This window comes from Chiloscyllium plagiosum, chromosome 6 (genome assembly GCF_004010195.1).
Source record: "Chiloscyllium plagiosum isolate BGI_BamShark_2017 chromosome 6, ASM401019v2, whole genome shotgun sequence".
NCBI lineage: Eukaryota > Metazoa > Chordata > Chondrichthyes > Orectolobiformes > Hemiscylliidae > Chiloscyllium > Chiloscyllium plagiosum.
This window is the reverse complement of record NC_057715.1, coordinates 105909007-105922624: the sequence shown is the minus strand read 5'-3', so window position 1 is coordinate 105922624 and position 13618 is coordinate 105909007. Positions and strand designations below refer to the sequence as shown.

General features: G+C 40.0%; 1 protein-coding gene across 4 annotated transcripts in view; it reads right to left on the bottom strand.

Moving 5' to 3' along the window:
- Window positions 1-13618, bottom strand: part of LOC122550911 (interleukin-13 receptor subunit alpha-2-like) — a 55844-nt gene that overhangs the window by 14639 nt on the left and 27587 nt on the right. The window contains exons 2-7 of one of the 4 annotated variants that reach the window (XM_043692338.1): window positions 12555-12696; window positions 9481-9638; window positions 6111-6258; window positions 3417-3537; window positions 2543-2718; window positions 2291-2430 (exon numbers count right to left, since the gene is read on the bottom strand). In XM_043692338.1, the coding sequence (XP_043548273.1) occupies window positions 2291-2430; window positions 2543-2718; window positions 3417-3537; window positions 6111-6258; window positions 9481-9638; window positions 12555-12696 (885 nt within the window). Of the gene's footprint in view, window positions 1-2290; window positions 2431-2542; window positions 2719-3416; window positions 3538-6110; window positions 6259-9480; window positions 9642-11497; window positions 11580-12554; window positions 12697-13618 lie in introns of those variants that run through there. The other 3 variants (XM_043692341.1, XM_043692339.1, XM_043692340.1) reach the window with 3 other exon arrangements.

Below are 13618 nucleotides of genomic sequence, written 5' to 3'. Positions count from 1 at the left end.
GTGTGTGTATGTCTATGTATGTGTGTGTGTGTGTATGTGTGTGTATGTGTGTGTGTATGTATGTGTGTTTGTATGCGTGTTTGTATGTGTGTGTGTATGTGTGTGTGTGTTTATGTGTGTGTGTGTGAGAGTGTGTGTGCGTGTATGTGTGTATGTATGTGCGTGTATGTATGTGCGTGTGTGTGTGTGTATGTGTGTAAGAAGCAGTTCTTGTTTGCTTTTACACAGAGAGGTACGATGATTAGGAATGTACTGTCTGAAAGAAATGGAAACAAGTTCAACAAGAACATTTAAGATGGATTTGGGTGCATACTTTGCTTCATCTTGAACTTTGTCAATCAGCCAGTGTATGTATGTGCGTGTATGTATGTGCGTGTGTGTGTGTGTATGTGTGTAAGAAGCAGTTCTTGTTTGCTTTTACACAGAGAGGTACGATGATTAGGAATGTACTGTCTGAAAGAAATGGAAACAAGTTCAACAAGAACATTTAAGATGGATTTGGGTGCATACTTTGCTTCATCTTGAACTTTGTCAATCAGCCAGTACTATCACAATGGGCTGAATGGCCTCTTATCTGTGCTGTCTGATTCCCGAGCGTACTCCATGTTAAGCATATCTGCCCTGATTCACAAGTGCAGAGAGAGCGAGCTATTGGCTCTGAAATCCGGGAGGAGGTTCAGTCAGTCAGTCTCCTGCCTGATGCTCAGTTGAGGAAAAGAATGATTCGTTTGGGATTTGGAATAATTGGGAGGTTTCACTGGCGTTCTGCCTCGGAGAACAGCACAAATTTAGTTGAGATGAAGTTAGGCAGAAACATGAGGGAAAGAGGATTAGGTTAAAGGGCTGATAGGTGATTGAAGACTTGTGTGGAGCTTAAAGACTAATATGGACAAATAAAAGGACATAACAGCTTGATCTTGTGCCATAAAAGGCTATGCAATGTGAATTTGACAGATTGTATGGATTATTTCTCTTTGGCAATGTAGATTGGTGAAACAAAGAGAGGAGAATGTGCATCTGAACCCCCAAGATCAATGGCTAGAATATTGGGAGCAGCATAAAACATTCACAGGCCTCTGTTCTCTTTCAGTTCCATTTCCTGTTAATTGCGGTTTCTCCTTTCTCAGGTTCGTTTTCTACAAATTTATTCGCTCATGGGATGTGGGTGTCACTGGCTGGGCCAGCATTTATTGCCCATCCCTAACTGCCCATGAGAAGGTGAGGATAAGCTGCCTTCATGAACCACTGTAGTCCATGTGTTGTAGGTTGACCCACAATGCCTTTTAGGGAGGGAATTCCAGAATTTTGACCCAGTGACAGTGAAACAATGGTGATATATTTCCAAGTCAGGATGATGACTGACTTGGAGGGGAACTTGCAGCTGGTGGTATTCCCATGTATCTGCTGCAGTCGTCCTTCTAGATGGAAGTGGTTGTGGGTTTGGAAGGTAACGACTAAGGATCTTTGGTGAATTTCTGCAATGTAGCATGTATCAGAAGAGATTTACCAGGATGTTACCAGGTATGGAAGGTTTGAGTTATAAAGAAAGGCTGGATAGACTAGAACTTTTTTCACTGGAGTATAGGAGATTGACAGGCAACCTAATAGATGTTTATAAATAATGAAGGGGATAGACAGAGTTAGTGGCAGTTGTCTTTTTGTTAGGATGGTGGATTTCAAGATGATGGAGCATATTTGTAAGATGAGAGGAGAGAGGTTCAATAAGACATGAGGTAAGTGTTTTACACAAAGAGTGGCTCACATGTGAAATGAACTGCCTGAGGAAGTGGTGGACATGGGTACACTTACAACGTCAAAACGACATTTGGCTAGGTGCATAAATAGGAAAGATTTGGAGGGATATGGGCCAAGAGCAGAACTGATGGGAATAGTTTAGTTTGAGATTATATTCAGCATGGACTGCTTGGACCGAAGGGTCTGTTTCCGCGCTGTATGACTCTAAGTAGATAGCACACATTGCTACGACTGAGCATCGGTGGTGGAGGGAGTGGATGTTGTGGATGTGGCACCAATCAAGCAGACTGCCTTGTCCTGGACGGTGTCAAGCTTCTTAAGTTTTGATGGAGCTGCACCCATCCAGACAAGTGAGGAGTATCCCATCACACTCCTGATTTATGCCTTGTAGATAGTGGACAGGTTAATATTATGAAATCAGATTTCTCTTTATGCAATCAGGGCATTACACCTGTAATCTCTACTTAAACCATCTGCAAACAATGGTGGATTTAAAAATATTTCAAAGGTTAGCAATTCAGAGAGTGAACTTTACCTCAGTTCTACCCTGATCCAGATCGGTGACGTTCAGTTCAAACGCAAAGCAATGAATATTAATATCATAGGCGGGAGGCATGTCCCACTTCACTGTCAGGTTTGGCAAAACCTCAAGGTTTACTGGTGGGTTGTAAACCTCTGAAAGTTAAGAACACAAAGCTATTCACAATCAATTCAACCTTTAATGCATTGAGCAACGCAACATTTGACAAAACTTAAACACTGCACTTAGAAAAGAGCAGGTGAGTACCATATTCCTGTGGGTCAAATTCTGTATAATATTGTTGAATCGTTCTTGAACTATTCGATCCATTGACACATATCAGAATGTTCTCCTCGACATCAACTGTGCCTGGTTCAATGTGGCATCCCTTTTTCCCATCGACATCCATATAATGAGTACACTGCAGAGTTACATCATTCTGTCTTAAAGGGAAAATGTTTGTCTTTAATGTAAACACCTTAGCAATGGATTTGAAGATGTCTTAACTTATTATGTACTCACATTTGATGCTTAGATCATAGCACCAGAAGATATTGGAGCAGAATTCTGCTATTTGTGGCTCATCGAGTCTGGTCAGCCATTCAATCATGGCTGATATGTTCCTCAACCCCATTCACTTGTCTTATTCCCACAACCTTTCATCCCTTTAATAATCAACAGCTTATCTATCTCTGTCTTAAATACATTCAAAGGCCTCCACAGCCTTCTGTGGCAATGAGTTCCACAGATTAACCATTCTCTGCCTAAAGAAACTCCTCCACAACTCACTTCTAAAGGCTTGTCCCTTTACTCTGATGCTATACTCTAGGATTCTGCTCTCTCCTATGAATAAACATCTTCTCCATGCCCACTTTATCCAACCCTCCTAGTATTCCACAAGCGTTAATGAAACTCCCCCTCATCCTTCTAATCTCCATTGAGTACAGACCCAGAATATCAATTAGATCTTTATTCACTTTAATTTAAACAAGCAAATTATTGAAATACATATGATCCTGAGGGTTTCTGACAGGGAAGATGCCGAGAAGTTTACACTATGGAAAGAATCTTTTCCAGAAGGTACAGTTGCGGAATAAAGGAACACTCACTTAAAATTGAGATAAGACCTAATTGAGCTTACCTGTAATACATTTTATATTGTGTGTCATTTGCTGCTTGCCTGCCACTGTTCCATGTACAATTCATGGTTGAATGATTATAGAGAACACATGAGAAATTGAAAGCCAATGTTTCTTGATCACCTGCATGATACAAACAGGATATTAGTTAAATCATTTCTTATGTCCGGGGCTCGGTGAAATATTTTTAGTTGACAAAATTTTTTTTAAACATATTGTTGTCAGAGATATTTTCTTTCAAAATTAAATCTAACACACGTAACTGCAATGTTGAGTGAAAATGCACTGGTCTCAGCTTTAAAGTAAACTTTAATATAGATTTCCCTCTAATCCCAGCTTTTACAAGGTACGTATTTTTAAAAATATGGACCTTGGAATGATGTTCTACAACCAAGGACAACATTTATTGCCTTGGAAAAGGCTGTGCGAAGCTTTCTTAACGTAACAGACCTCCAACAGTAGGTGGCAATGGTGAGAGAGGACCTGAGCAAGGTCAATGAGCAGTTCACCAGGACTGATTCTAGCTGGTGGTGATCATTAGGGAGGGGAGCTGGGGCAGTGAAACAGACTCTCGCATGGGAGAAATGGGTGCATTTGTGTCAATATAGCTGACAGGAAATGGAAGAAGGACAGACATCAAAGGTTTTCCTCAGGCTCATTTCACGTGAATCATTTGACATTTATTTTTAATTTCATATTTGTAATGACCTGATGCCAGTGGAAGAAGAATCCCTGTTTCATGATCTTTGGCTGTCCATGTGTTCCAGTCTCATGTTATATTCCACAATTGTGGTTCCATGTGGTCCAAGTACTTTGATCTTTAATGGTGGCAGGACTTATTGAGAGAGCGGTTGGAAAAGCAGAAAGGACCTTGGACTTAATAAATAAAGGGCTGTGTACAAAAGCAAAGATAAACCCTTGGAAAGCTCAGCTTTGACCACATCAACATATTCTTAACTAGCTCGCCACAACTTAGAAGGATCCTTAAGAAAGTGTTAAGGAGATTTACCAGAGTAGTTCCAGTGATGATGGAAAGTTAGGTTGAAGAGGCTGGGCTTATTCTCCTCAGAGTAAAGCAGATTGAGGGGAGATTAGAGAGAGTTGGGTAATCTTTTGGCAGTGTCAGGTAAAACAGATGAAGTACAGTTGTTCTTATTAACTAATGGTAGTTGGATTAAGGGACATAATTAAAGCTTTGGAGAAGTGAGAAAGGGTGTGGGAATGCGAGGAAATAATCATCTGGCGTGTAATGCCTTCAAAGGTGCTAAAAATGGAGATGATGAATAATTATAAATTTTTAATGAAAATATTGAAGATTAAAATGATTATGAAGTTAAGGTATGTACTGTACCTTTAAGAGAGAGCAAATGCTGTCTGAACTGAGAGCTTACAAGCACCTGACTAGATGACAATCCCAGTGTGTACTGGAAAATTGAAAAAATGTAACATTTGGCAGTGAAATGGATTCCAGAGTTTTAGCTGCTGTTCTGAGAGCAATTTGAATTTAACCAATCAATTTAAATTATACCCCAGGATGCTAAAACCCAATTGAGTTTGAATTTATTGTTTTGCCAACATCGAACCAATGAGACGATCCGATGTTGCGAAAGTGTAAAATGCAAACATTTTGAAAATTGGTCAGAGAGCAACTGCCGTTGAGACAGAAATGCATAGATAGCTAACACCTTGCTTCCCATGAGATTAGGAGGCAATCTGTATTAAAGGTACCTTTCTTATATGAAACATACTAGCAGTAAAAAGAAAGAAGATGACCCTGGGAGATCTTCAAATGAAAGATGAAAGACACAGAAGATGACAGCAGATGGGTGGTTTTGAAATTAAGTTGATGTAATTTTAATAAGTTTCTTATTGGAACAGCATATTGTATAGAGTTGGTGGCAACTAATAAGTTAAGAGAAAGGGAGGCTTAGAGTTGTGAATAATTGTTTAATGTTCACTTTTAGAGTTAAAAAATAAGTTGATGTTATTTTCTTAAAATAGTGGAATTTAGGAATTCTCTGTCACCCATATTTTAACAGATTATGAGACAAGGTGAGCTTTTCTGGATGTTTGGTTTAATTACCAGGAGGGTTCACCACAGTGTCGTAACAAAATTAATAACATTTTTAAACAAGGAAATAAACTTAGAGGGATGGGGAGTAATGAAAAATAAAACATGAATTGTTCTCTCGAGAACTGGCATGGACTCAAAGGACTTCTTTCTGCTATGTAATGACTCTGGCCCAAATTTTCTGAGAGTTAGAATGATTCCAGAATCATTTAAAAATCGCCAAGATTCCAGCCCACATTTCTGGTGCAATCTAAGTTTCACTGACACTGTTCCAGCAGAGGCTGATAGCCAAGTTCATGAGGAAGGCCTCAACCAGGATATTGGATTCATATCACACTACAGGTGACCCCAATACACTATACACTCTGACACACATACTCACACACATGAACACATATACGCACACTCTCACTCACAAACACACTCACACAGACCCTCTCTCATACACACGCTCTCTCTCAGACACACACACATAAACACACTAACAAACACACACACATATAATCCGTCACACTCGCATACACACTTTACCAAGCATACATAGACACACACTCACGTTTTCTCTCTCTCTCAAACACACACATACACAATACACAAATCTGCACCCCCCTCCCCACCCCCATACCAGGTGGTGGTTGAATGTCCATTACTGTCCAGTTGCTTTCTTTTATTGTTCTTTTGTGTTCATCCAGAAGCACATTTTTAACTCGTATGTAAACACCCCTGTGCAATTCAAATCTTTTCATATATTCTGGTTGCAGAAGCCTGGAATCCTATGATAGAAGTTAGAACAATTTGTGTAATTACTGTTGTTTGAAGTCATCCAATCAGTCACATTTTCATTGTGTTCCTACACTTTGCTAAATAGTTCAAGGCGTAGGTTGCATTTTATAAGGGTGTCACAGTCCTCTAAAGTTAAACAATGGGGAGACCGTGCATCTCCATGATTGTCAGTACTGGCTTTAGAGAAACACAAGTGGTGATTTGAACTTGAGCTGGACCTCAGTTATTATATGATTGTAGAATAGAATGATTACAGCACTTCGATCCATTGTGTCTGTGCCAACTCTTTACCATAGCAATTCTCCCTCTCTCGTGTCATCTTTTTTCAGTAGCCTTGCAATTTTTCTTTTCTATTCAGACAAAGATCCAATTCTCTCTTGAAGGCACGATTAGACTTCCCACCACCACACCCTCAGCCTGTGCAGTTCGCATTCTAACCACTCAATGGATTCAAAAGAACTCTCATTTCATCAGTTTTTTTTTAAATCAATCACCTTGAATCTCTAGTTCATGATTGTTGAACCTTTTAAGAACAGTTTGTCTCTTCCTGAAGAAGGGCTTATGCCCGAAACGTCGATTCTCCTGTTCCTTGGATGCTGCCTGACCTGCTGCGCTTTTCCAGAAACACATTTTCAGCTCTCCCCACCCTAACCGGGCTTTTCAGCTTGTACTGAAGGAGATTCTCCCCAAAGAGAGTAGACTTATTTCTCCAATCTATCCACATTACCAAACTTCTTCATCACTGGAACAATTCCTTAAATCTTTTCCTTAATCCTGTCATACCTTTATGTAGTGTGCTACTCAGAACTGGACCACATTCTCCTGATGTGGGTGAACCATTTTTTTTAAAATTACTGTCAACAATTTTTATTCAAAACAAAACCAGTAGTTAAAACGAATCAGAAAATATGAAACCACAGAACAGGAAACAAGACAAACTTCAGAAACAGGTCTTAATGCAACAAAGAAAACATGTTTAAAAATTCAAAACATGCAATTCTATTTATGCAGCCTCTTCCTCACCCTCTTTTTCAAATTCACCTTCATCTCCAATTCTAGTGTCCTGATATTGTTGGGACTCAGAAACTAGGCCATTCATGTTGCTCTCAGCCTAAGTAAGCTCCATCTCATCCAGTGTACCATTGCTTTATGCTTTAACATGGCAGTAAACTATTCAGAGATGTGTTTAAACAGATCCTGCATAGCTGTAATGCTGCAAATAAAGGTGGCAGATATCTTGAAGTGTGATGTTACCAACATCCACCTTAACTTTATTGGGAATCCATTCGACAAAATAGGTGTTGTATTTATTCTGGATATATAAAGGTTTGTCATAATGTCCTTGCTTTTACAGACCACATCTGAAACTCTATGGTCATGTAGGCTTGATTAACTGCTCTCTCAGTCTGTCTTGTCATCTTTAATAAATTTGAACATCAATAATTCTAGAGCCTTCAGAATGTTATCCATTATTTTATTTTACTTCGCTGTCATTCATTTCACATGTTGTCCACATTCCATTTCATCTTGTACTTTTCAACACATTCCAGCAATTTTTTGCCATTATCAAATGCCCATGTCCATCACATTGCTGCATTACTCTCATCTGCCCTCTCTGTGACCGCCTCAAAAAACTCAGTCAGGTTTATTAAACACAATCTGTCCATATATAATTTACACTTGATTTTGTTCACTCATCCGAGTTTGCTAAAATGATGCTTAATTTTATCCCAAATGTTAGTGTTGAAATGCTTCCCCATTACTGAGGTTAAAGTGATTATCCTCACAGCTTTATGGCTGACCAGTGTAACTATGTGATAAAACTATGTAACATGACACTATGGCTGACCCTTTGTCATATTTTGGAGGTGCCGGTGTTGGACTGGGGTGTACAACGGTAAAAGTGACACAACACCAGGTTATAGTCCAACAGGTTTTTTTTTTGGAAGCACTAGCTTTTGGAGCGCTGCTCAAAAAGTTAGTGCTTCTAATTAAACCCGTAGGACGATAAGCTGATGTTGTGTGATTTTTACCTTTGTCTTATTGACATTGTGCCTGCATCATTCCTGGGTAGTGGTAGCTGGGACATAAAATAACCCTGACAGCATGGGATAAAAGCAAATTACTGCGGATGCTAGAATCTGAAACCAAAAGAGAAAATGCTGGAAAATCTCAGCAGGTCTGGCAGCATCTGTAAGGAGAGAAAAGAGCTGACATTTCGAGTCTAACTGACCCTTTGTCAAAGTTAAAAAATTGGGAGGAATAGGGAGGTATTTATACGAGGCTGAGAGAAGGTGAGTCATGGCTCCAGAAGCAAAGGTAGCAATTAAGGGGTGATAATGACAGTGTATAGAGAGATTATAGGGAGGTTAGGAGCTGTGAATGACCAAGGCTGAAGCCAGTGCTGTGTGACAAAATATGGGGGGGATGGGTGAAACAGAGGCAAAATGGAAAACAGGGGAGAAGGGTAGCAAAGGGGGAAGAGGAGAGGGAAAAGGTGATGAGAGAGTGGGGAACGAGAGAAAGAGAGACAATCAAGAAATAAGAGGTACAGAACAGTGAAAAAAACTTTAAAAATATAAAATAAATGAAATAAAATTACAGAGCAGAATGAAAACAGAGGGGTCGAGATGGGATAATCATCTGAAGTTGTTGAACTCAATGTTGAGACCGGCAGGCTGTAACGTGCCTCGTCGGAAGATGAGATGCTGTTCCTCCAGTTTGCGTTGAGCTTCACTGGAACATCGCAGCAGGCCCAGGACAGACATGTGGGCATGGGAGCAGGATTGTGTGTTCAAGTGGCAAGGAACGGGAAGGCCCGGGATCTGATTGCGTCCAGACCGAAGGTGCTCAGCAAAGCGATCACCCAGTCGGCATTTTGTCTCTGCAATATAGAGGAGACCACATTGACAGCATGGATTCCTTCATGCTTCTGAATTTCCAAACTCAGTTGTGTTTGCCCAGAAAGGGCAAGAAATATTAAAGACTAAAATGCTATATCTTTTTTCCCTGCCAATTAAATGTAGCATCTGCAGACGTTTCACAATTATTGGCCATCAATCTCTTAAAGGGAGACAGGAGCATTTCTGGGAAGCGCAGAAAGCGAATTCTCCATAACCACATTCCTGTTTTGCTCCCAAGTGAAAGTTCGTAATAAACTACAGCATGTTGGAATTAGATTTTGACACGGAGAGAAAATATCTAAATCTTACTTCTTGCCAAGTGTGAGAATCAAAGTACTTGTATTCAAATGGATATCTAATGCATCTATGCTGCTTTATGATTTCACTGAGGCCATCATTCCAAGAAATTGTCACTTCCCCAAGCTGTCTATCCACAATCGTGAGGTTGGTCGGCGGATTAAGGTCGGCTGTTAAATGATAAATAACAAAAATAAATGGTTTGAGGAGAAAGTTATAAACATTTTCAGTATCACATCCTAATTGCAATTCAACATTAGTAGCCACTGATAAAAATGTATGTACTCCTAGCGACTTAATACAACTCTTAATAACAGTGCAAGGTAGGAAATTCCATCTAAGCTCCCTTTCAAAACTATCTATCAAGTTCTTTACTGGGAATCTGCAAACAAAGTCTTCTCTTTACTGAGAAGGATCCACTTGTTGTTCGATCCACAATTCCATCACATGTTAAATCACAGAATTGTTACAGTGCAAAATTAGGTCATTCAGGCCAACATGTCTTCACCACGGTGTCAAAGAACATAGAATGTATAGCAAACAGTACAGAACAGTGGTTAGCACTGCAGTCTTATAGCGCCAGCGACCTGGATTTAATTCCAGCCTCAGTGACTGTCTGTGCAGAGTTTGCACATTCTCCTCGTGCCTGCGTGGGTTTCCTCCAGGTGCTCCGGTTTCCTCCCACAGTCCAAAGATGTACAGGTCAGGTGGATTGGCCATGCTAACTTGCTCAAAGTGTTCAAGGATGTGCAGGCTAGGTGGATAAGTGTAGGGTGACAGGACTAGGATAGGGATTTGGGTCTGAGTGGAATGCTCTTCTGAGGTTCAGTGTGGATTTGTTGGGCCGAATGGCCTGCTTCCACACTGCAGGGATTCTATGATTCACTGAATGAGCATTCTGACTGAGTGCCATTCTCCTGCCTTTTACCCCAAACGCTGAATATTGCTTCCACTCAAATAATCACCTGTAATGTCCTCTTCAATGCCTCAGTTGAACCTGTCGATTGCAGTTCTAAGCAGTCCATTCCAGACCCAAACCACAAATTATGTTAAAATATTTGTCTGACATCACATTTGCTTCTTTTGTAAATGGCCTGATATCTATACTCTCTCATTCCCAATCTATTTATCAGCAGAAACATTTTTCCCCAATTTGCTCTGTCTAAATCCCTGTACATAATCTTCCAGTAGAGCATTAAATAGTGTTTTATACAGTTTCAGCACAACCACCCTGCTCTATACCCTACAAATAAAACTTATGATACACTATATTATATTGACTGGTGTCTCCATCTAACCAGCCACATTAGTGTCTTGTGCACATGTCTCTTGGTTCCATTCTCTATTTCCTTTCTTCCAAAATGTATCACCTCACATTTTTCTGCATTGAACTTCGTCTGCCATCTATCTGCCCACTCCACCAATATCTTCGTATATGTTATGTCCTCTTTACAGTTTATAACACTCCCAAATGTTGTATCATCCATAAATATTTACCACCAAATCTTTTTACTTTAGACTCAGTTGTGTTGAATCCTAACCCACTACTTGTTTAGCTAACCTCAGTTATTCAAATCTCCTTTAGTTCCAGGCATTGACTCTCCACTCACTTTGACTTCACCTGTAAACATGAGGACCTGGATCATTAATCTGTCCTTTTTTTTATTATTTTCCATATTCTTTCATTTGGTAGACCAGACCAGACCAGACCCCTTCAAATATTTTAAGAAGGTAGCATAGACCCTAACATTTTCTTATTTTAAAGGTAAATGTGAAGTGTTGTGTTCCAGATAAAATGTGACTGGTCAAACTACTCAATATTAAGCAAAACAGAATTTATTTAAGTATTATAGTTAAAATGCAAACAAAAGAAAGAGGAATTTGGAATAACTTAACTATTGGAAAACCTAACTCAATAATAAATACAGCACCCATTACTATTAATTATTACTACTTAACTGTTACAATATAATAACATTCCATAAACACGCCCCTTGGCAAAAAGGCAAATTTAGACACAGATTCTTACATGCAGTTCTCCAATCCCGAAGGAAAAACATCAAGAGAAGGTTCAGAGAGAATAGCAGCCAATTAACTGAAGCCTCCAACTCTTTTCAGACCCCAGAAGGCTTCTGATGTTACTGAGTTAACTAAAATCTAGAAATCTGGATCTGTGAGAGCTTGTCACACCCATCCAGGCTGTTTCCATTGTTCCAAATTTAAAAAAAAAACTAAAGACCTCACTAGCTGTTTACTTAAGGCAGGTCGGCATGGACAAGTTGAACTGAAGGGTCTGTTTCTGTGCTGTACAACTCTATAACTCCATAACATCTTCAGTAGCCAAGTCAGCACCTCTCCCTTACAAACTTTCTTCAAAAAAACAAATCATTACAAATAACTTTTTGTCACAAATGTGGGCATCACTGACAAGGTCAGCATTTGTTGCCAAACTCTAACTGTAATTCAACATGAGGCCATTACAGAGGGAAGTTGAAAGTCAATATTTTGCTATCAGCATAGAGAGACCCTAGGCTGGACCAGATAAGAATTGCTGTTTACCTTCCCTAAAGGGCATTTCTGAACCAGATAGGTTATTGCAACTGAAAAACCGAAAGAAATGCAGTTATTGTAAATCAGAAACAAAAACAGAAGTTGCTGGAAAAGCTCAGCAGGTCTGCCAGCATCTGTGAAGAGAAATTAGAGTTAACGTTTCAGGTCCAGTGATCCCTCCTGTTATCACAACAATTGATTGAAGTTGATTTAGTGACTATTACTGAAACAAGCTTTCAATGTGACATTCAATAATTGAAATTGCATTAAGTCAATCCTCTGAGCAATTATTTCTATCTTCTGTTTTATAAGTTGGAGGTATTCATTTGTGACTTTCAAGTCTAATTAATGTTACTTGTTTCCAATAATGTGTGAAGCAAAATCTTGAACTTATATTACATTTTTCACATTCACAGAAATGTTGCAATGTGGTAGTCAATTGTCTCAGACCAAGTGGGAGATAAATGATGAGTTGACCTGGTTTGAGGTAATGTTGGTTGAAGGGTGTGAATTAATCAGATCACTGAGAACATTACCTTTCTCTGCCCATGTAGTATCATTATATCTGTTTATGTCGATCTGGGAGGTTAACATTCTGAGGTCAGCAACAATATTATGCAGCCAAAAATACTGCACTTTGATGGCGCAAGTGGAAACTCCGTATATACGCTTGAAGGCCTGGAGGTTAATGTTAACAGGGTAATAGAATTAGAATTAGGTTTATTGTCATGTGTACTCAAATACAGAAGAACAGGGGCACAGTGAAAAGTTACAATGTCACCTCCCACTGTGCCGTCTTCGCTACAAAGTTCCTAGGTATAAATCTGAAATAGAAAATAGAAAACTAAATAAGAGAACATTACAGTGATTCACATTATAGGTTAGAAAGTAAGAAATAATGTTAAAACGATGAACATTACAATCAGATAAAGAGATTACGGATAAACATGACATTGCAGTAGATCAGTGCAGTGGCCTTCCACATGTGGTCTGACCAGGCTGACAGCCACTGACCACATGCAACAGTCCACCTGTGCAACAACTGTCCTTGCTCCACTCCAGCCTTCTGTCACTCTGCTCCGCTTCATCCTTCCAGTTCTCCCTGCTCCATGTTTCCAGTCTCTCCCTGCTCCATGTTTCCATTCTCCCTGCTCCATGTTTCCAGTTATCTCCACGCTCCATGTTTCCAGTTCTCCCTGCTCCATGTTTCCAGTTCTCTCTCTGCTACATGTTTCCAGTCTCTCCCTGCTCCATGTTTCCAGTTTCCCTGCTCCATGTTTCCAGTCTCTCCCCGCTCCATGTTTCCAGTTCTCTCTCTGCTCCATGTTTCCAGTCTCCCTGCTCCATGTTTCCAGTCGCCCTGCTCCATGTTTCCAATCTCTCCCTGCTCCATGTTTCCAGACTCCCTGCTCCATGTTTCCAGTCTCTCCCTGCTCCATGTTTCCAGTCTCCCTGCTCCATGTTTCCAGTCTCTCCGCTCCATGTTTCCAGTTCTCTCCCTGCTCCATGTTTCCAGTCTCTCCCTGCTCCATGTTTCCAGTCTCTCTGCTCCATGCTTCCAGTTCTCTCCCTGCTCCATGTTTCCAGTCTCTCCCTGCTC